At 42.1% G+C, this 23315-nt stretch overlaps 1 protein-coding gene across 1 annotated transcript in view; it reads left to right on the top strand.

Annotated features, from left to right (window-relative positions):
• The window catches only part of LOC133985990 (protocadherin-17-like), a 200062-nt gene extending 180938 nt beyond the window's left edge, over positions 1-19124 (top strand). The window contains exon 3 of the mRNA XM_062425752.1: positions 18426-19124. Coding sequence (XP_062281736.1) covers positions 18426-18862 — 437 coding nt within the window. The 3' untranslated portion in view covers positions 18863-19124. The remainder of the gene's footprint in view (positions 1-18425) is intronic.
• Positions 19125-23315: the final 4191 nt, after the last annotated feature.

The raw sequence follows: 23315 nt of genomic DNA, 5'->3' as shown, positions 1-23315 counted from the left end.
AAACTAGAGCATTTTACCTCCTAATCATTATTGATTAACAGTGATGTGTGAAGGTTGATTACAGCCGATGTGGGCATCAGATTATAAAAAGAGTCACATGATCAAACCACATATTTGCTCATTTAATTTGGAGTACTGTAAACAAATAGTGCAAAGATGAAGGAAGAAAAGAAGAGAGAGTGAGTACATAACCGAGACTTTAACATGATTACACAGCAGCTCAACTATTGACCCAGCAGGAGTCGACCCTTTCCCCTCTCTCCTCCTCCTTCTCTTCCATCCTCCTCTCCACCTCTCCACCTCTCCGCCTCTCCGCTTCTCCGTCACGAGGGTCAAACACAAACCTTCCCATCGCGGCGGCTGACCGTTGCACCAGCGCAACCAACGCTACTAAAACTACTGCTGCTGTCCTCGAGTCAAGAAGGAAGGGAGGAAGAAGGAAGGAAAAGAGGGAGGGAGGGAGGAAGGAAAGGAGGGAGGGAAGGAGGACGGAAGGAAGGAAGGATGGAGGAAATAAGGAAGGAAGGAAGGTAGGAGGGAGGGAGGGAGAAAGGAAGGGAGGAAGGAAAGAAGGACAGAGGAAGGAAGGAAGGTAGGAGGGAGGGAGGGCGAAAGGAAAAGAGGAAGGCAGGAAGGAAGGAAGGAGAGAAGGACAGAGGAAATAAGAAAGGGAGGAAGGTAGGTGGGAGGAAAGAAGGAAGGGAGGAAGGAAAGAAGGAAGGAAGGAAGGAATGAAAGAAGGAAGGAAGGTCAGAAGGAAGGAAGAGAGGGGAGGGAGGAAGGACAGACGGAAGGAAGGAAGGAGGAAAGAAAGGAACAGTCAAAACCGACGGGGTCAATTTGAAGTGAAACAAAAAGAAAGCAAAATAAAAAGTAGAGACTCTTATTTCTCTCTGTTTTTTTCAGTCTGTTTGCTTTTTGTTCTGCCTTCAAAAAAGGAGTCAGTAGGGTGAATTAATTCTGGATTTGGAAAAAGAGAAAAGAGGAGAAAGAAGGAAGGAGGGGGGGAGGAGGAGGGGGTTATCTGTGTAATAACTTCTGTGCATAAAATAGGAGGAGGGAAGAGGAAGAGGAGGAGGAAGAGGAAGAGGAGGGGTGTTTGGCTTCTGAAAGCATCAAATGTTGATGTTTGAAAAAAAAGGGGGAAGAAGTAGAAGAAGAAAATTCCGTCTTCATCGTGCTCTCCTGCTAATTAGTGAAAGAACGGATGACATTTAAATATCTAATATCTTTCTCTTTTTTTTCTTTTCCTTCCATCTTTGAGATAAATCTGTTTCCTTTTTCCTTCATTTGCTGCCAAACCCTAGTTCTCATTTCATTTCACCCCCCTTGCTTTTTTTTCCTCCTCTTTCTTCTACTTCTCCTGTCTTCTTTTTCCTCCAATTTCATCTCCCTCCCTCCCTCCCTCCTCCCCCCTTTCTTCCCCTCCCCTTCGTCCTCTTTCCCAGCTCTGTGTCGATTAATTAATTGCCGGCTAATTTAATTTCTCAAAAAGTAATAACTTGTTTAAGCATGAATAAAGACTGACAAGGCAAAGTTCTAATCTGCCCAAAGTTTAATTAGAGCCGGCAAGGTTTCCACACAGAGCCAGACTGGGGGGTCAGAGAGAGAGAGAGAGAGGGATGAAACCAGAGAAAGAGAGAGAGAGAGAGAGAGAGAGAGAGATGAAACCAGAGAGAGGGAGAGAGAGAGAGAGAGGGAGAGAGAGAGAGAGGGATGAAACCAGAGAGAGAGAGAGGGATGAAACCAGAGAGAGAGAGAGAGAGAGAGAGAGAGAGCGAGAGAGAGAGGGGGATGAAACCAGAGAGAGGGATGAAACCAGAGAGTGAGAGAGAGAGAGAGAGTTTAAACAGATCTTTACCTGGATTTTACGTCTCCACATATCAAAAACAGTTGTTTCACTCCTCCTAAGAAACATGGTTCATTTTTAAAATTAATAAAATGTTTCCAGTAATAAATGAGAAGGAGAAAAAATGTTTTAATCTTCAAAAGATTTTTTGGAATTACATTTATTTCCCTTCTTCTTCTTCTTCTTCTTCTTCTTCTTCTTCTTCTTCTTCTTCTTCTTCTTCTTCTTCTTCTTCTTCTTCTTCTTCTTCTTCTTCTTCTTCTTCTTCTTCTTCTTCTTCTTCTCTTGAGCTGGAGTCATGGCGTGGTTAGCTTAGCTTAGCATAAAGACTGGAAGCAGGTGGAAACTGCTAGCGTAGCTCTCTCCAAAGTTAAAGAATAAAGTAACCAGCAGCTCAAAAGTCATGTGTCCAGTTCACGGTCAAATGTTTAACCCTTTTTATATTACATGAGCTGTAAAAACACCCAACACTAATTTCCTCTAGGTGGATTTTTTCTAATAGGGGACGTTATTATTATATATCTGCTTATAACTACATTATAGTGTGGTATAAACATTTAGTATGTGTTTATAAGCTGATTATGAATGCTACTTAGCAGCGATGAGACTAAGTGTGACTAAAATCAGGAATAACAAGCAATAAAAAAACAGCTTAATGTCGCCACAGAGAACTTTCATTGGCTGCTGACACTTACACACTTACTGTTACTGCTCTAAATATGAAAAACATTTAAAATTCAGAGCTTTAAATCCTTAAATGACAACATGGATTTGACTATAATCTAAAATCCAAACTCAAACTAAACCTCAAACTGCTACCACTGAATTAAATGTAGAGGTATCATCTGACTTTAACCCTCCTGTCGTCCTCCCGGGTCAAATTGACCCCGTCTGTTTTGACTGTTCCTTCTTTCCTCCCTTCCTTCCTTCCTTCCTTCCGTCTGTCCTTCCTCCCTCCCTCATTCTCTCTTCTGTCCTTCCTCTCTATTTCCTCCCTTCCTTCTATCCTTCCTCCATCCCCCTTTCTTCCTTCCTTCTGCCCTTCCTCCCTTTCTTCTTTCCTCTGTCCTTCTTTCATTCCTTCCTCTTTTCCTATCTTCCTCCCTTTCTTCCTTCCTTCCTCCTTTCCTTCCTTCCTTCCTTCCTTCCTTCCTTCCATCCCTCCTTCTTCCTCCCTCCCTCCTTTCCTTCCTTCTTCCTTCCTTCTTCCTCCCTCCCTTCCTCCCTTCCAACCCTCCTTATTCCTCCCTTCCTTCCCTCCCTCCTTTCCTTCCTTCTTCCTCCCTTCCATCCTTCCTCTCCCTCCTTTCCTTCATTTTTCCTCCCTTCCTTCCTCCTTTCCCTCCTTCTTCCTACCTTCCTTCCTCCTTCCTTGACTCGAGGACAACAGGAGGGTTAAGCAAATGTATTGATCAAACTTTGAATCTCACCTGTAAGTGTCTCTACATTAGAAGTCATAAAAACACCAAATCCATTTAATGTTATCCTCTGGAGGGCTTCAACGTCTGCCCATTAAAAATATGTCAAGATATTTCACTTCCTGTCAGATTGACTGAAATAAAGAAGAAAAAAACAGTTGTACTTTGTTTAGAAAATTATACAAACAAACAAACTTTACTGCCGCTGACACACATAATGAATTTGTTCTCTGTCTATTGAAGATGTTTTTTTTTGGTCTCTCTGATTATCTCAAACATTTCTCCATGATCAGAGTGTTATTGTCCCTTATATCAGCGGTTCAGCACTTTTCAAAGCACAGTTATGTAATAGCTCTGAAAAAGCTTTTTTTAAATTGATGATTGTAAAATCTTTATAGGAACACAGAGTGCAGAACACACTGACATGCCGGGAAGTACATGGTGTGTGTGTGTGTGTGTGTGTGTGTGTGTGTGTGTGTGTATTAGTGAGCTGAGAGCTATAGTGAAGGTAAAGTATGACCATGAATACAGATTCAGGTTTACAGCAGTGTGTGTTTTTACATCACTTTACACGTTTATAAAGGAATTTCACTGCAGTTATTTCCAGAGTTGGATAAATTACTTATAAAATATAATATATGACATATTATTAGTCATTATAAATTGAAAATATTAAATTTATTTTCCAGTATTACTGTTTGTGTAGAGTGAGGAGTAAGAATAAAGCCATATATCCTATTAAACCAACTTATTACGACATGTTTTACACATATTTTTGGGATTTATGGTCAATAAACTTAATTTAAATTACACTATATCTCATTTTTGAGTTAACACCTGTTGTCCCACTGGGTTAAAACTGACCTGATATAGATCTCTATGCAGATAAACATAATGGCTGCTATAGACGGCTAGTATTCAGTGTTAATTGCAGGTGGTAACTCATTATTTGACATAATAACTGTAGTAATATTACACAAAATCCTATTAGGAACATGTTACTATATATATTTTATGACTTTGTTACTACTAAAAGTTTTATATGACACTAAAGATAAAAACATACAACAGTAAATAATGTTTTCTGCCTCGTAACATAACAAGGAGACACAACTCGTCCTTCATCGTCATGGCAACAGTAAAAACAACAGGGTCAAAGGTTAGGGGATGATAGTAGTAGCGTCTCTTAATGCCTCCATCCATCCCTCTTCCTCTGAACGTGGAATTCTGTCCACACATATTTATATATACTGTATACGTCATCTGAGCTGCATCACTGCTCCGCCTCACTCACTGTTACCACGGCAACTATAGATGGCAGCTGTCACTCAAACGTAACTACAGGTCGTATTTGGGCCACTGACATTATGACATGTTGTGACATTTTCTCCCTTTTTTTGGGGGGTTTCAAACCAAAAAGGTTGGGAACCTCTAGTTTTAAACTTCAACCATGTTTTGGTATTCTGCTCCACTTCACTGTTACTACGGCAACTACAGATGGCAGCTGTCACTCAAACTTAACTACAGGTCAATTTTGGGCCACTGATGTTACACTGAATTTTGACATTTTCTCTTTTTTTGTTGTTTTATTTATCCCCTCAGTGTTTTGTATTTTGTAAACTCATCATATATCTTTAACCCCTTACATACTGTTTATATTCTAGTGGTCTAAGATTCTCCTCATAAAACGTGTTTATACCACAGATGTGTTTAGAAAGTATCAATAGTTGATCTGACTGATCAATAAATGTGATTAAACCTTTAATTAATATTTCAGAGAGCAGAGAGAGTGTATTTTTTTAGCTTTTACACCACTAAACATCTCCTATCACACAATATCATGTCCTATTTTACCTAAGATATTAAAATATAACATAGCAATAATGATGGAAATGTCTCTTTTTGGTAGTTTTGAGTCTCTTTAGTCACTCCATCTCTACGTTACTATGGTAACTAGTTGTTTTTAGTCATTTTTTCATCTATTTTTGGAAGCATTTGGGTTTCTTTAGTCAATTTAAGTCTCTTTTAGTCATGTTTGCATCTCTTTTTGGTGGTTAAATGTTATTTTATATGTAAAGGTAAAATGAGCAGAACTTTATGGAGCTGTGGGGTTTATTGTATAACCATTAGAGCCATCAGTCTTCACTGCTACATCATAAAAAGAAATCCTCATAACTACTATCTTATTAAAACTAGTAACTATTCATTTCACTAAAACACATGGCAATATATACGGAGATAATCTGACCCAGAACAGCCTCAATGGACTAAATGTGTAGCATCTATACACAAAAAATAACATTTTAAAATAGCTTAATTTATGTGCATTTTGGGCCATTTGTGGTGTTTTTACAGCTGTCACGTGTCAAAACGGGTCACATTTTACATAAAGCAGCATGTAAGGGTTAAATTTAAAGTCTTAATTTATAAAGTAACTAGTCTCTAAAGCTGTCAATCAAGTGGAGTAAAAAGTATTATATAATTGAAATTTGGGGTGATATTGAAGCAGGTTCTTCTTCATTAAAGCAACATGTCTGACAGTCTAAGAGAAGACCAAATGCTGTAAACTCTGACCAAAGTATGAGTCAGCGACGTGTTTCTAAAAGTAAGGGACCTTCGTGTGTGTGTGTCAGTGTGTGTGTGTGTGTGTGTAGGCTGTTGGTGTCTCTCGCTGATTGCAGCGGGGGAAGCAGCAGCAGCAGCAGCAGCACATGGTTGGTTTTCTCTCGGTGTTTGAGCGTCTTTGAGCTGCACCTCCTCTCACTCCTCTATTGTTCCTATAAGATAAATTGGAGCCATTGTCATCGACTGAGAAAAAGGTTTAATTGAAGGTTTTTCCTCCTGCAGCTTTAAAATGCAACACACACACACACACACAGACACAAACACACACATATATACACACACACACACATACAGCAAAGCTTCCAAGTAATTAAACACATTAACACTTCAAGCAGACACACAGAGGGGGAAAAAAAGGGAAGCTCTCTTTTGTGTACATTTCCTTTGCATTTATCAGCGAGGACTGAGCAGAGAGAGAGAGAAGGGAAGCACGAGGATTTAGCATATCTCTGCGACTAAAGTGATGAGGCGGAAAAAGGAGAGAGAGAAGAAGAAGAAGGAGATGGAAGAGGAGGAAGAGGAGGAGGGGGAAAGGAGAGCCAATCCGCTCAGGCTCTTTACTCTAGTTGACAGCGTAAAATGTCAGATACTCATCTGGAAATTATTTCCATTTCATAGCACGGACATCTTCCCAAGCAGGGACTCTGAAATCTAATTAGTTTGACCGAAAAATGGTGACCAAGGTAGCGGAGTGTATTATGCAGAGAGAGAGGGCCGCGAGGGCGAGCGAGGGTCCCCGGGGTTAACTGGAACTCAGGAGTGCAGATAAGGGGCTACAGGGGGGAAAAAAGGAAGGAGAAAAAAAGAAAAACTCAGGAGGGCTACTCCATTTTAAATAGCCTTGACTAATAGAGGCAACCTTGAATTCAGCGTTGCGGCCCCTCTGACAACGCCGCAGCCGAGCCGAGCAGAGCAGAGCCTGCAGCACAGAGAGGAGGAAAAAAAAGAGCAAGAGATAGTGACTCCTTCCTCCTCCTCCTCTTCCTCCTCCGCAGGGGGGTTAACCAAGAGCTTTTCAAACTTCCCTTAACCCTCCTGTTGTCCTCGAGTCAAGGAAGGAAGGGAGGAAGAAGGAGGGAAAGGAAGAAGGAAGGATGGAAGGGAGGAAGAAGGAAGGAAAGGAGGAAAGAAGGAAGGAAAGAAGGAAGGAAAGAAGGAAGGAAGGAAGGGAGGAAGGAAGGGAGGAAGAAGGAAGGAAAGGAGGGAGGAAGGAAGGATGGAAGGAAGGAAGGAAGAAGGGAGGGAGGAAGGAAGGGAGGAAGAAGGAGGGAAGGAAGGGAGGAAGAAGGAAGGAAAGGAGGGAGGAAGGAAGGAAGGGAGGAAGAAGGAAGGAAATGAGGGAGGGAGGAAGGGAGGAAGAAGGAGGGATGGAAGCGAGGGAGGAAAGAAGGAAAGGGGAAGGTAGGGGGGATGAAAGAAAGAAATAAGGGAGGAAAGGAGGGAGGAAGGAAGGTGGGATGGAAGGAAAGAAGGAAGGGAGGAGGGAGAAAAGAAAGAAGGATTGGAAGGAAGGAAATGAGGAAGGAAGGAAGGGAGGAGGGAGTAAAGAAAGAGAGAAGGAGGGAGGAAGGAAGGGAGGAAAGAAGGAACAGTCAACAGGGTTTAGTACTGATGAGGAACCTGAACACTGCTGCCTCTGAAACCGTGTTTAAGATGTTTATCACATTAACAGATTTATAGTTTATTATCCTGATTATTAGACGACACTTCTTAGAGACACTTTCACACTCAAAATCTAACAGAGATCATCACGATTGTTGTTTAAACATCTCAGAAACATGATGTAATGCTGCACTGAACCCCGACGTACTAATGATTTTATCTATTTTTAAAACCTCAGCAGGAGCTAAAAATGTAAAGTTAGTCCCGAGCAGAAGAAGAAGAAGAAGAAGAGCCACTAGAGGGAAAAGTAATGAGGCCATAAAATTCACAAGGGGTCATCCTCTAGGGGGGGGGGGGGGGGGGACATGATCTCGTGTGTTGAAACGTCTCTTTCAACTTCTCCCACAGTGTGAACAAGCTTGTTATAAAAAAATGTGGAATTACGTTGTTGTTGTGTGTCATATAAATACTCACATGTGGGAAATGTTAAAGTTAAAGTTTCTCCCGGTATTCCCTGAAGTATGAAATGAACATAGGAACATTAATACATACAAAAAGGTTCGGATGAAACAAACAAACATGAAGATTATTGAGCTCTTTGTGAAGATATAGTAAAAACTTTGAATTTTACCCCGAGGGAGCGCTACAAGGCCCTCAGCAATTAATCTGAATTTTATTGAAATGTCTCAATATGGCTGACTGCATATTGTCATAGGAGGTGCAATATAATAGTTAAAGGCAAAAATGTGAGTTAAGTAACATTTTAAGTTAAATATAGTGGTTCTAGCCTATATGGCATATTGTAAAAATTTAATAAAACATGTTTAATTGATACAAAAATCACAATATAATCATTTTATAATGCATAATGTACTTTATTGCACTTTATTGAGTACTTATGATGATTTATTTATGTCTCAAATTGTTAATAATTGTCTTAAATGTTGTTATATTGTTGTCTGACCCTCAATATAATGACAATAAAGCTACTACTACTAGTTTTGGATGAAAATAGTATGTAAATCAATTTAAATAAATTGCAATATCAGTCAAAATAGTCACAATTAGATTAGATTAGGCTATTTTTTTAATATGGCTCAATATTTAAAGGCAAAAATGTGAGTTAAAGTAACATTTTAAGTTAAATATAGTGGTTCTGGCCTATACCTCATATTCTACAAATGTAATAAAACATATTTAATTGATACACAAATCACAATATAATCATTTTATAATGCATATTGTACTTTATTGCCCTTATTGAGTACTTATGATGATTTATTTATGTCTCAAATTGTTAATAATCGTCTTACATTTCATTATATTGTTGTCTGACCCTCAATATAATGACAATAAAGCTCCTACTGCTACTAATTCATCATGTTTTAAATGAAAATAGTATGTAATCAATTGCAATATCAGTCAAAATAGTCACAATTAGATTAGATAAGGCTATTTTTTCAATATGGTTCAGCCTCAGTTTATCCTGTGGGGAGAATTACTGAATTTTATTACTTTACTTTTTGATATTTTTATGTTTTTTTTGCGTAAAAATGGCCACTTTACTCTGGAGGCTCATATCCCATTTCAACAGCCTTTAGTGAGCAGGTTAAGAACATCAAAAGAACAAATAATCACCTCCAAGAAACTATAATATTAATAGTATAATGAATATAGCAAAATAAAACATGCATTAAACTATTCATTATAACTCTGAAGGATAAATAAGAGTCTGTATTGGATTCACGAGGTGACCAACTTCTCAGATGTTTTCAGGTTCGGTCACTAATGGGACAAAACAGCTGAGTCAGCAGAGCTCATCAGCGTCTGATCAGCCTTCATGTTGCCTTTGATGATGATGATGAGGATGATGATGATGATGATGATGATCTGGGCTGCAGGCGAGCAGCAGCAGCAGCAGCCTGCTCACGTCCACCATCAGAGGAGGAAGACCTTATTAGACCAAACCGTTATTGATCTTACATCTTACACCCCCCCCCACCCCCCCCCCCCCCTTGAACCACCCTAACCACCCAAACTCTCTTCCTGTCATACACGCCAATTAGCTCCATCTCAAACCAGAGCCAATTAGTTCTTCTGCTTAATTAGGAGAACATGACCCCCATCAGTCCGGTGCTAAATCCTGTGATTAGAGCTGCAGACCGCTGTGCCGAGGGCCCCGAACCAAGGGTCCACTCTGCACTCTTTCATTTCTTTTTTTTTGTAATTTTCTAAATCAGTTATATGAGTCCATTCTAAATTTTCACAAGGATGTACAATACTTATATTTATATCATATTCAGTCCTAAATACTGAACAATATGTGATATTTTCCCTCCTCTAAACTGTCTCACATCGTACTTCTCTTACATATTTATTGAGTTTTTAGCTTTTTAATCTGCTCTTACCTTCGTTTTTAACTTCAAGGTCTTCAAGGTATATATGTATTTATTTATGTACAGTCATGGCCAAAAATACTGGCACCCCTGCACTTGAGACCATTTCTGACTCAAAGGCATAAAAAAAAGAAGTCAGACTGTACTTTGCCAGGTACATCATGGTACTGTTTACAGAAAGTAAATGAAGCCTTTAACCCTCCTGTTGTCCTCGAGTCAAGGAAGGAAGGATGGAAGGGAGGAAGAAGGAAGGAAGGGAGGAAGAAGGAAGGAAAGGATGGAGGAAGGAAGGAAGAAGGAAGGAAAGGAAGGAAGGGAGGAAGAAGGAAGGAAAGGACGGAGGAAGGAAAAGAGGAAGGGAGGAAGGAAGGAAAGAAGGACAGAGGAAAGAAGGAAGGGAGGAAGGTAGGGGGAGGAAAGAAAGAGAGAAGGAGGAAGGGAGGAAGGAAAGGAAGGAAGGGAGGAAAGAAGGAACAGTCAAAACAGACGGGGTCAATTTGTAATATGATGTCTACTAAAGGATTTTGGGGAGCAATGTAACGCACAGTCAAGCCCTGATTTATGCTTCTGCGTCGGAACGCTGTCATATCTATGCCTGTGCCCCGAAGCTGTCGTGCACCTTTCGAAGTTTTGCATCAAGGGAACGTGTTGCTCTGAAATTCACTGCCATGCTAGGGGGGTCCACTAGGGGGTGTGACTGTGTGTGTGTGTGTGTGTGGGTGGTATCCGTATCCTTGTTTATCTTCCGGTCACAGCAGACAATGGCGACCGAGGTAGAGCGGGTGTGTTTGGGGTTGGAGCTCATCGATATTAAAGAACAAATGATTTTATTGCAAATGTTGAGGAGCAGGCGACAGAAAAGACGTTTTCGGAGGTGGTCTGTAGAAAAAAAACTGAAAAAAGCAACTGCTGGAGGTACTGACGATTTGAGCGGACCAATCACAGCCCTTGTGGTCCGCGTTGCCGTGACGCATAGTTAGGATTTTTGGAGGTGCACGTCAGGCTACGGCGTAGGGGTCCATGCAGAAGTATAAATCAAGCTTCAGAAAGCAGCGTCTCTACCTGAGTTAGGAGGTCATGGGACTTCCAGCACGATAATGACCCAAAACACACATGAAAGAGCACTCAGAAATGGTTAAAAACAAAGCGCTGGATAGTTCTGAAATAGCCAACGATGAGTCCAGATGTGAATCCCAGAGACGAGCGTTTTTGGGGGGAAATGTGCGTGCATACGGTGACGCAAAAGTTTGTGGAATTTAATGTTGTATGCACACAACACCACAAAGTCTGCGCCTGTGTAGAACATTCCCTCTACTTCTCTCTCTAGTAGCGCCAAATGGAAAACCAAAACCAAAACATGGCTAAGAAGTGAACAAAAACTGACCATTTTGTCTCGGACTCCACTTCTCTCCCCCCCCATCCTCTGTCATTGTCGGCCCCCGCTGCAGCAGACAGGTATCAGCAGAAGGAAGAGCGTCTGTTACCTAGGTTACAGCTTCAGACCGCAGCAAGAAAGTCGGCTGCATTTAAGGCAGACTTTTGCGTTTTTACCCTTCAGACGGGAACGCGACGGTGGAGCGTTTTTAAGATTTCCACTCTGGAGGGTGGTTTCACTTTTTTTGCGTTTTTAAGCCTCAAAACAATGTCACCGTCTAAAGTAAAGGTACCTCTGATCAAATATTTTGTTGTTTTCACCTGCGAGCGTTGTCGTGGTAAACAGGGCCTTATATGAGCGAGTGGATACCTGAGTTTCCCCAAGAGGATAAAGTATCTATCTATCTGTCTGTATATCTATCTCTATTTCAAATAATGACTTTATTTACATCAACTATACAAAAGCACAATACTTATATTTAGCTTATGTTTATCTGAAACAGGCTGATGGTTTGATGTTGATTGTTGTTGTTGTTGATTTTCATGAGAACATTTTCTGCTGCTTAAGTCAGACGTCCCTGTTTTTCTTCTTCTCCTCCTTCGCTCCGGGTTTTTAATTTGTTGTGAATGCATTCTCAACACACTCTCTCTCCATGTTAACTGGCTGTCTCCATTAATTAAGAAGCACACTTAAAGAAGTAGTGAACTAATTCCATCAGTGTGACAACAACACTCATGTCTTATAGTCACCTCCCTGCTCCTGAAAAACAGCTTTACACATAAATACTGTTTTCACTCACTAATTAATATCATTTATTTTCATTTTGATTGTTACATTACAATCAATTAAATGTAACCTTCCTGTTGTCCTCAAGTCAAGGAAGGAAGGCAGGAGGGGTGGATGGAAGGATGGAAGAAAGGAAGGAAAGAGGGAAGGATGGAAGGAAAGATGGAAGGATGGAAGGAAAGATGGAAGGGAGGAAGGACGTAAGGAGGGATGGAAGGATGGAAGAAAGGAAGGAAAGAGGGAAGGATGGAAGGAAGGAAGGAAGGATGGATGGAAGGAAGGACGGAAGGAGGGATGGAAGGAAGGAAGAAAGGAAGGAAGGGAGGAAGGATGGAGGGAAGGAAAGATGGAACCATCCTGTTGTCCTCAAGTCAAGGAAGGAAGGAAGGATGGAAGAAAGGAAGGAAGGAAGGAAAGATGGAAGGAAGGAAAGATGGATGGAAGGAAGGAAGGAAGGAGGGATGGAAGGATGGAAGAAAGGAAGGAAAGAGGGAAGGACGGATGGAAGGAAGGAAGAAAGGAAGGAAGGGAGGATGAATGGAAGGAAGGAAAGATGGAAGGAAGGAAGGAAGGAAGGAAGGAAAGAAGGATGGATGGAAGGAAGGATGGAAGGAAAGATGGAAGGGAGGAAAAAAGAAGGAAAGGAAGGAAGGAAAGATGGAAGGAAGGAAGAAAGAAAGGAGGGAAGGAAGGAAGGAGGGAAGGGAGGAAGAAAGAAGGAAAGGAAGGAAGGACGGAGGAAAGAAGGCAGGAAGGAAGGTAGGAGGGAGGGAGGAAAGATGGAAGGAAGGGAGAAAGGAAAAGGGGAAGGGAAAAAGGTGGGGGGAGGAAAGAAAGAGAGAAAGAAGGAGGAAGGACAGATGGGGTCATTTTGACCCGGGAGGACGACACAAGGTTAAGATCCTTCTAGTGGACCAATAAGGTTTATTTTGACGTAGAAGCGTTTGGATTTAATTAGTGAATGAAAACATACAAATATAACTTAAAAGAAAAAAAACAAGGCAAACAATCTACAATCTTCGTACATGACACGACTTGCTTGATTTCGTTGAGACGTGGCGTGAAGCAGCCGTAGAGTCGAGTCATTGAACAGAAGGAACGCTTCCTGTTTATCTCCTCTCTCGCTTGTAAACAACATCACCTGTTCAAAAAATGGCTCCCTCGAGAAGAGAGAGACGCTGCGCTCCGTCGACTGTCGGCAAGCTCGTAAGTGACAAGCGTGAGCAAAGTGGCGAGTCTTCGAAGAGGAGGAGGAAGAGGAAGAGGAGGAAGAGGAGGAGGAGAACGACTGTTACCCAAAACACAAAGGGAGAGAGTTGATATGACGCAGGTTCATGCTTAACCCTCCTGTTGTCCTCGAGTCAAGGAAGGAAGGAAAGGAGGAAGGAAGAAGGAAGGAAAAGAGGGAGGAAGGGAGGAAGAAGGAAGGAAAGGAGGGAGGAAGGAAGGAAATGAAAGGAGGGAGGAAAGAAAATAAGGAAGGGAGAAAGGATGGAGAAAGAAAGAAGGTAGGAGGGAGGGAGAAAGGAAAAGAGGAAGGAAAGAAGGACAGAGGAAAGAAGGAAGGGGGAAGGTAGGGCGGAGGAAAGAAAGAGAGAAGGAGGGAAAGGAAGGAGGGAAAGAAAGAAGAAGGGAGGGAGGAAGGAAGGACAGAAGGAAGGAAGAAAAGGGGATGGAGGGAGGAAAGAGAGCAAGGAAAGAAAGACAGAAGGAGGGAGGGAGGAAGGACAGACGGAAGGAAGGAAGGGAGGAAAGAAGGAACAGTCAAAACAGACGAGGTCAATTTGACCCGGGAGGACGACACGAAAGTTAAGATGAACTGGTTTTAATGGTTTAAACCAGACCAGTAAGCTTGATGGTGAGAGATCACAGAGAAGTCTCTTCCTCTGGTTTTCTTGCTTTGGACAGGCTGACTTTAATGTTTTGTGACGGTGTTAATATGAGATTATATTAACTTTATTATTATGCCAGAGGGAAAGTAGTTACACAATATAAACACACACACACACACACACACACACACACACCCTACGGAAGAAAGAGAAACAATCAGCAGAAGTCCACACATAGCAGCCATCCTTAATAAACTGCACATAAAACTTACTGATGTTTTAAAATAGCTCCTCTGCTCTCAGAACTTTGCATCAAACTAAACAAACATCCGATAAAAAAGCCTTTTGAAACATTTACTGGAAGCAAAAACAGCATGAATGAAACACGTATGAAAAGATATGAAATATAAGCTAAATATATATAATCGACCAAATTGTAAATGTGGGAATAAAATAACAGTAAAGAGAAAATTGGATTCATAGAAAAATGCGGACGGTCAAATTAGTCACAAAGTTAGAGAGAGCAACAACAGCAATTATCATCATTATGTTAATGGTTGTAATCCTGTAATATTGAACAGTTGTGCACATCATCCAGAAATGGCAGCGGAGTAGTTTTAATAGTTTAGAGATAAAAGAGAGTTTTTTTAACAGTCAGCTGATGTTTCAGAGGCAGAGACAGAAAGCAGCTGTCTTTAACCTTTGTGTCGTCCTCCCGGGTCAAATTGACCCCGTCTGTTTTGACTGTTCCTTTTTTCCTCCCTTCCTTCCTTCCGTCTGTCCTTCCTCCCTCCCTCCTTCTCTCTTTCTTTCTTCCTTTCTTCTTTCCTTCCTCCCTCCTTCTTTCCTTCCTTCCTTCTTTCCTCACTCCCTCCTTCTCTTTCATTCCTCCCTCCTACCTTCCTTCCTCCATCCTTCCTTTGCTTCCTCCCTCCTTCTCTCTTTCTTCCCTCCCCCTACCTTCCTTTCCTTCCTCCCTCCTACCGTCCTTCTTTCCTTCCTTCCTTCCATCCTTCCTCTTTTCCTTCCGTCCTTCCTTATTTCCTTTCCTTCCTCCCTCCCACCTTTCCTTCCTTCTTCCTTCATTTCTTTCCTTCCTTCCTCCATCCTTCCTTCCTTTACTTCCTCCCTCCTACCTTCCTTTCTTCCTTTCCTTCCTCCCTCCTTCTTTCCTTCCTTCCTTTCCTTCTTCGCTTCCTTCTTTCCTTTCCTTCCTTCTTCCCTTCCTTCCTTCCTTGACTCGAGGACAACAAGAGGGTTAACTTAGTTTTGCATCATGTATATAGTAGCTAGTTGCCTTTAATGTCTAGTTTGTACAGCAGGAAACAGAGAAAGCACGTCTCAAATTACAAACAGCAGTCGTGAAATAGCTTGAAGAAATGGAAGACCTCAAGATTGAGAGGCAACAAGAGGCTTTCAGAGACAGCTGTCGATATTTGCTTCATCACAATAAACTATAAATATAACAAACATCAGAAAAAGGTCTAATACAGAAAGTCAAAAGTCAAATGTCTCAGTTTGTGTCCGATAAAGTTCCCCTACAGGCTGAACTTGTCTGCTGACTCCTTTTTCTTCTTCTCCTAGTTGTTTCTGTTGTTGCAGCAGCAGAGTTCAAGTTTAGAGTTTGTTGAGCCGTGCAGCTCTGAAGGCGTCCGTGCTCTATAAGCCTCCTGCTGACACCACGTTCGGAGGCAAAGTACTTATTAAAAAAAAAAAAAAACACTTTAAAAAAAAAAACAGCCACTCTGAACTCAGCAGCCACTCGTACATGACTTAACAGGGTTTTTTTGCAAGCACCTTGCTTTTTGCATGGGAAGTGCTTAAAAACTAAAAATCCACAGCAGCCACGGCCGTGAGAATGTGGAGAGAGGGAAGGAGGGAGAGAGACAGAGAAGGAGAGAGAGGGAGAGGAAGGAAAGAAAGAAAGAAAGAAAGAAAGAGAGACGGAGCGCGGTCGCTACTCAGCACTCCCCGGGATTAGATCGTACACATCAACCCGCAAACAGACAGAAAAGCCGACTGTAGCTCCTTTTTGCCAAAAAAACGGAAGAAATGAATTTCAATTATGCATGAAGTAGAGGGCATTTGGGGAAATAAGCGCCAATCCCCAGGAGGACCAGCAACCCCTGCACCCCCCTTGCACCCACCCAGCCTCTATGCAAGCCTCCAGTATCAAAGAATCATCTAATGTCATGCACAGAAGAAAGGTTACTTTCTGCATACGCATTGATATTTCTGCTTCCATCTCTGACCTTTTTCCATTGTAAGCTGTGGTTTTATAAATGCGAACTCAGCCTCGCATCTGTCTGTCTGTCCCTCTGTCTCTCTCTCTGTTTGTCTGTCTGTCTCTCTGTTTGTCTGTCTCAGAGGTTTCAGGATTAAAGTCATGCAAAACCAACATGAGAGGGAGAATTTTACAGTGCAAACACACTTAAAAGGGGGAGAAATCAGGGGCTTTAATAGGCGAAATGTGTAATGAATAAAAGCTAAATATTCTCTAACATCTTTGTGTCTGTCAGCCTTCATCATGTCATTTGTTGTACGTAAGAAGAAAAAAAAGAAAAAGAAGCAGTTACAGTTGCTGTTATTTTTTGCCTTAATTGGCCGTTTGTGCAACATAATTAACGTTTTAACGAACCTGAGCATGTCCCCCCCCCCTCTCTTCCCCCCCTCCTTCTTTAAATCAGCTGATCCTGTTTCACGCTCAGCACCCACCGTTTGATATGCAGGTTTTTCTTCTTATTTCAGCAACAAATTAAGCGACGTTCTTGGCCCTTTGTGAACTATTAGTGACTTTAAAAATACACGCTGAGCTTTTAATTAATTTATTTTAAAATGGAGAGCTGTGTGTGTGTGTGTGTGTGTGTGTGTGTGTGTGTGTGTGAAGGAATAATGACAGTTTTAATCAACATCTTCCTTTTGCTGCCAGGCTGTCTGCAGCTGAACTGTGACACCACACTCTCTAGTTTTTTTTTTTTTTTAAGGAAGAACAACCCCAAAAAAAACAAAAAAAAGCAAAATATACACAGAAATACTGATGTTTGTGACCTTTCATTTTGTCTTCTGTCAGATACAGTTGTATTTTACAGTCCCACTTCGACCCTGCAGCCAGACATCAAAACTAAAATCACAGAGCACAAGCAGAGCGTCCCATATACACGAGGAATAAACGCCATAAATATCAATTAAATAATTAAAAAAGAGACACAAAGAGAGAGAAATCGGATTAAAGAAATTAAAGAAACGCTTCTGCCGAGTGTAACGAAATATGACAGTTACAATGCAGTGTGTTAAATGATTTTCATGAGAGTGGGATTATCTTAAAATAGCCTCGAAAACACTTACAAAACAACAAAGTTTAGTCATAAATAAGTGAATAAACGCAAGATAGATGAAAATATGGACATTGGGGCTGAAATATAGATTATATATATATATATATCAAAATCCTAGAATACAGCTCCTATAATCCATCCCTCCTCTTCTAACCTTCGTGTCGTCCTCCTGGGTCAAATTGACCCCGTCTGTTTTGACTGTTCCTTCTTTCCTCCCTTCCTTCCTTCCGCCTGTCCTTCCTCCCGCCTTCTCTCTTTCCTCCATCCCCCTTCTTTTTCCTATCATCCCTCCTTCTTTCCTTCCTCTGTACTTATTTCCTTCCTTCCTCTTTTCCATTCTCCCTCCCTCCTTCCTTCCTTCTTTCCTCCCTCCTTCTCTCTTTCTTTCCTCCCCCCTACCTTCCTCCCTTCCTTCTTTCCTCTGTCCTTATTTCCTTCCTTCCTCTTTTCCATTCTCCCTCCCTCCCTCCTTCTTTCCTCCCTCCCTCCTACCTTCCTTCCTTCTTTCCTCCGTCCTTCCTTCTTTCCTTTCCTCACTTCCTTCCTCCCTTCTTTCCTTCCTTCTTCCTCCCTTCCTTCCCTCCTTTCCTTCCATCCGGCCTTCCTTCCTCCCTTCCATCCTTCTTCCTCCTTTCCTTCCTTCTTCCTCCCTGTCATCCTTGACTCGAGGACAACAGGTTAAATCATATAAAATGCCTAAAAAAACTCCAAAAATCTTACAATCAAATTACAAAGATGAAGAATTTGTCTGTTTAATTCATAACTCAACACATGAACATGATCTTACAGTAATAATAAATCAAATTATTACACATAATTCACAAGAAGTCACTTATTTCCTTTCTCAGTGTCAAACTTAAGAGACTAGCTGGTGAAGAAAGTGCAACATTTAGCAGCTAAAGAGCCACGTAGGAGCCGGTGGAGCCCAAACTAGAGCTAAAAATGGACTTCTAATTCATTAGGTGGACACATGCATTACTCCAGTTGGATAATAATGTTTCTCTGTATGATTTTGGTATTTCAGGGCTTTAGGTTGTGAGTTCTTCGACTTCTTTCAGGCTGAAAATATCAATGAAAGTTGCTTCAGTAAGGCCTCACACAGAGAGCTGCAGCCCAACTTCATCACCACCTCCGACCTTTTCATAGCTTACATCTGCTTCCATGTTAATAATCTGTTTTCTCATCCCTTTGTCTCTCCTCTCTGCAGACCTCAGACCTCTTCCCGACGTGGCGATGACCGGTAACTGCACCCACGAGTGCACCGAGTTCGGCCACTCCGACTCCTGCTGGATGCCCGGCCAGCCTTCCCCAACCCGCAAGGTGTGCAAGAACGCCCCCAAGCTCTCCACCTTCGTGCCTTACCAGGAGATGGACGGGCAGGAGCAGCTGATGGCCAACGGCAGCCCCAAGCCCATGACCACGGAGGAGCGTGGGACTTGCACCGGCGGCGTCGGCGGCAGCAGCAACAGCTCTAAAGTGGCCAACATGCGCTTCATGACGCCCTACAGCAGTGCCTACCCGGCGGGCGGAGACTCGTACAGTAAAGACTGTGGGCTGGAGGAAATCCCTCTGAGCCAGGCGGTGGAGTACCACTCAGCCACCACCCCGACCGGCCAGACCTCCAAGAGGGAGATCTACCTGTGAGGCTGCAGCTCTCCCACCTTAAAAAAACCCCGAGACCCACCACCTATCGCTTCCCTATCATCCCCCCCCGATGCTGCTTGCCACCACCCGTCCCACCCAGCCTCCGCCCCTCACTGCCCCTGTGCCTATTTACTCGCTGTGCCACAGCACCGACTCCCCCTTCTTCCCTTTTTATAACTGCATCCACCGTACAAGGCTTTAGACCCCCCGACCCACCCCCAACCTTACCCTACTGCCACTGCCGCCACCCCCAACCCCTCCTCTCCTCTCTTCCTCTCCTTCTAGAAACCAATCAAATGTAAAATAGAGTTAAAAATAATTAAAATCAATTGAAGAAAACCACACGGCTTCCTGCTGCTGTGGAAGGAATGTAAACTACACCACATCGTTGTGATAATTTAATGGGAAACTATTTAGCTACTCATGTATTTGAGTTGGATTTTTGTGCGTTTTGCTTTTATGCCATGTTGCTGTGTTGGACCAGAAAAAGAAAAAAACACCTTCAAGTGTTGGGGGAGGGGGGAGGGGGGGGGGGGGGGGGGGGGGGGGGGAGAAGGGGAAGAACTTCTTGTAAATCCTACTTAAGTATACTGTGTAACGCTATCTATCCTGAGATTATTTGGATTAGTTTGTTTGGGTTTTGTTTGTTTGGGAGTTGTTTATTCTTTTCTTTTTTGATTTTTCCGTTTGGACTCCGGAGGCTCCATGAAACACATTTTTCGAGCCGAGTTGCGTCAAATCAACCCCGGCTCGTTTTTATCAGGAACAGTTTGTCGTCTGACGTAAAGACATTTGCAGAGACGCAGCTGTTTTCCCATCTCCGGAGTAGTTTTGTTGTTTTTTTCGGGTTGTTTTTTTGCCGTGAAGAGCTCTTCTTTTTTTTTTTTCTTCCAGTGTACAGAGCTGTAAATACTACAAACAGTAACACAGGAAACTTGCTGTGGCTGTAACTGTGGATCCGTGGCTGTCGGCTGTCGTCTGTCGTCGTCATGCCGACTTCAGATCTTCACGTAAAAAAAAAAAAAACATCGAGACTTTTACGGACCGGAAAAACCTTTTCGCATGTACAGAGAAGCGATGTCACACTGCAGGAACCTGGACTCTTGAGCATCACCGACGGTGCCGAGTTTCAAACACAAGACTTTTTATTGTTTTTTTTAGTTTTTTCCCTTTTTCCTCTACAACTTTACAACACGGTTGGAATTTTGGGTTCATTAAGGGGACGAAATCGTCTTTAGAGGTACCGACGGAGTACCGACTGATCCAAGAACCAAAAGAAATCTGAAGTGCATCAGTAAGTGGATCGGCCAAAGCCAAGTATCCAACTATGTATTATATTATCCATGCTGTTGTCAGTAGTATACCATAAATAAAACTCCACATGTATGTGTTTTGAAAGGTACATTTATTCTCACAGATATAGGAAACAAGATGCTTTTTTTTTTTTTTTGGTTTTTATACGTGAAAATTAAACTTCTCTTTTTTCCCACAAACTCTAAAATTACAAATTAAGGGGAAGTTTAAACATATTTAAAGTCCCATTAAAGGCTGCAGTGTTCATTACAGAGCTGAATATATTAGTTTATTAACAAAACACACAATTGAGTCATTGTTTAAACTATTAAATTAAGCAAAAAATAGCAAACATGCTCTAAAAATTGCAGCTTCTCCTCCACAATGTGAGGTTTTGCTGCTTTTCTCTTGTTTATTATCATAGTAAGCTGAGTATATTTGGGTATATAAGAGATTTAGAGATGTCTACTCCTACTACTGCTACTGCTACTGTTTTGACATTGCAAATACTAAATGATTAGTCGATTCATTGAAAAAAGAGAATGAAAAATAAGCCCTTCTTTTGAACCTTACATTAGGTTTGTGGTGTATGTGGTGATAGAGAAAAAGATTAGCTAATTGTAAAAGGTGCATCCTCCGAGGAGCAGGAATGTTATTACAGTTAATGTCATTTTAATGTGATGCTTGAATTTTCATATTTCCTGGAGTTAAAGGTGAAGTTGAGAGATTATTAGAGGGGGGGCATGATGCAGGAAAATGAATTAAAATCAATCTATTAGTTTTCTAGATGATCTGTCTTGTAAAGGATCACATTGGAAGTCAAAGAAAAGCAGTTTTAGTCTAGTTTAGTTTTATTAGGACTTCCATCAGCTGCAGTTTGAACCACAACACACCTGAATCCTGCAGCAGCTCCGAAGATTCATACAGTTTAACCTTTGTGTCGTCCTCCCGGGTCAAATTGACCCCGTCTGTTTTGACTGTTCCTTCTTTCCTCCCTTCCTCTTTTCCTTTCTCCCTCCTCCCTTCCATCTGTCCTTCCTCCCTCCCTCCTCTCTTTCCTCCCTTCCTTCCGTCCTACCTTCCTTCCTTCCTCCCTCCCTAGCTCTTTCCTTTCTCCCTCCCTTCCATCCTTCCTTATTCCTTCCTCCTTTCCCTCCTTCTTACTCCCTTCCTCCCTCCTTTCCTCTCTTCTTCCTCCCTTCTTTCCTCTGTCCTTCTTTCCTTCCTTCCTCCCTACCTCTTTTCCTTTATCCCTCCCTTCCTTCCCTCCCTTTCTTCCCTCCTTCCTTCCTCCCTCCCTCCTTCCTTCTTCCTTCCTTCCTTCCTCCCTCCTTTCCTCCCTTCTTCCTCCCTTCCTTCCTTGACTCGAGGACAACAGGAGGGTTAAAAACACAAATCCAGTGAATAACACTTAAACAGTAATGATGGACACACTGTGAATGCTGCAGGTTTTTTTTCATTTTAAAACGTACAACACAAACAAAGCGTCGTTTTTAAATATAATTAATGGTTTCTGAAGCTGACATATGAGCAGACAGAGAGAGAGGGAAGCTATATATCTTTGCTGTTGCCGACTCTCTTTACTCTGCAAAAGAAATATCACCTCTGTGGATGTTTGAGAGCGTTTAGTTGTGGTGACTGTGGAGAAACGTCTCCTCCCCCCGCTGTGCTTTTGAGCTTGAAGGAAGAGCTCTCCGGTCAGTGTCGTCTCTCGTTAGTTCCCACCTCTTTACCTCCTCAGTGTGAAGCCCAGCCGCTCCGGCGTTTAGCAGAGGTATTTATTAAACCTGTTAGATGTGTGTGTGTGTGTGTCTGTGTGTGTGTGTGTGTGTGAAGGTGGGCGCCACCTCCCGCAGTGCTGCAAGCCGCACAGGAATGCAGGATTAATGACACCTGTACGGGCTTCGGTCCACTAACACCTCCGCCACGCAGCGCGGCAGAGAAGCTCTAATGACGACCCGAGGCTCTGTGCATTACCAGCCGTAATTTGGCGCCATTAAAAAACGAGCGGGATTGCAAGTTCACTCGTTACTGAGGCTCGTGTTAATGGCTGCTGAGGGTAATATGAGATTTCACCTGTAGTGATGCACACCAGCTGAGACGGAGATGGATGAAATAGAAGGCACGGTCACTCTCTAACAGTCAATTAGTCCTTTACTGGGTCCTAACATCTTAAAAAGAAAGTAAGAAATCAGCCCACGAGGTGAGAATCTGTCACCTGCTTCCAATGAATCACTTAATTTCATGTTTTCTAGATTCCCGTCAAACCTTTTGACTCAAGTTTACTTTAAGCTTCCTGTCGTCCTCCCGGGTCAAATTGACCCCGTCTGTTTTGACTGTTCCTTCTTTCCTCCCTTCCCTCCTTCCTTCCTTCTGTCCTCCCTTCCTCTTTTCCTTTCTCCCTTCCTCCCTCCGTCCTTCTTTGCTCCCTCCCTCCTCCCTTATATCCTTTCCTCCCTTCTTTCCTCCTTCCTTTCCTTCCTTCCTTCATTCTCTCCTTCCTTCCTTACTCTCTCCCTCCTTCCTTCCCTCCTTCCTTCTTCCCTCCTTTCCTTCCTTCTTCCCTCCCTTCTTCCTCCCTCCCTTCTTCCTTTCCTTCCTTCTTCCTCCCTTCCTTCCTTGACTCGAGGACAACAGGAGTGTTAAGACTAAAATACATCCATATAAATTTCATGTTTTCAATGATTTCCTCCCGTAATAAATACATTTATATCTAATTATTCCCATTAGAATAACTCCTCGCTTCTGATTGGCTGGCAGGTGTGAAGTGGTAAATATAACTGGAGCACCGACGCAGGTGTTCGTGCCAGTATTAAGATGTAGGAGTGAAACATTCTCACTGAGAGGCAATTTATCACTTTAACTAATTTAATCTTTCAAAAAAAGGAGGATTTTTGGATAGAAGACAAAAAATTGCATTATCTCATTTTGTAGTTCTTTCTGTGGATATTTAAAGCTCCTAAACTTTAAACAAGGAGAGTTTTTTATCATCAAAATCCTCCATAACATAACAGGAAGCAGATGTGCTTTCTCCTACACTACATTTATTTAGTTTTAAGAATAAATTGGACGCTGCAACTGCAATAAAAAAGTAGAAAAATCATCTTATGTTTTGATAATTTAAGATTTTGCTCAGATAAAGGCAGATTTGTGAGTCCAT

The sequence above is a fragment of the Scomber scombrus genome, chromosome 9, assembly GCF_963691925.1.
Source record: "Scomber scombrus chromosome 9, fScoSco1.1, whole genome shotgun sequence".
Classification (NCBI taxonomy): domain Eukaryota; kingdom Metazoa; phylum Chordata; class Actinopteri; order Scombriformes; family Scombridae; genus Scomber; species Scomber scombrus.
This window is presented reverse-complemented; position numbering and strand designations above follow the sequence as displayed.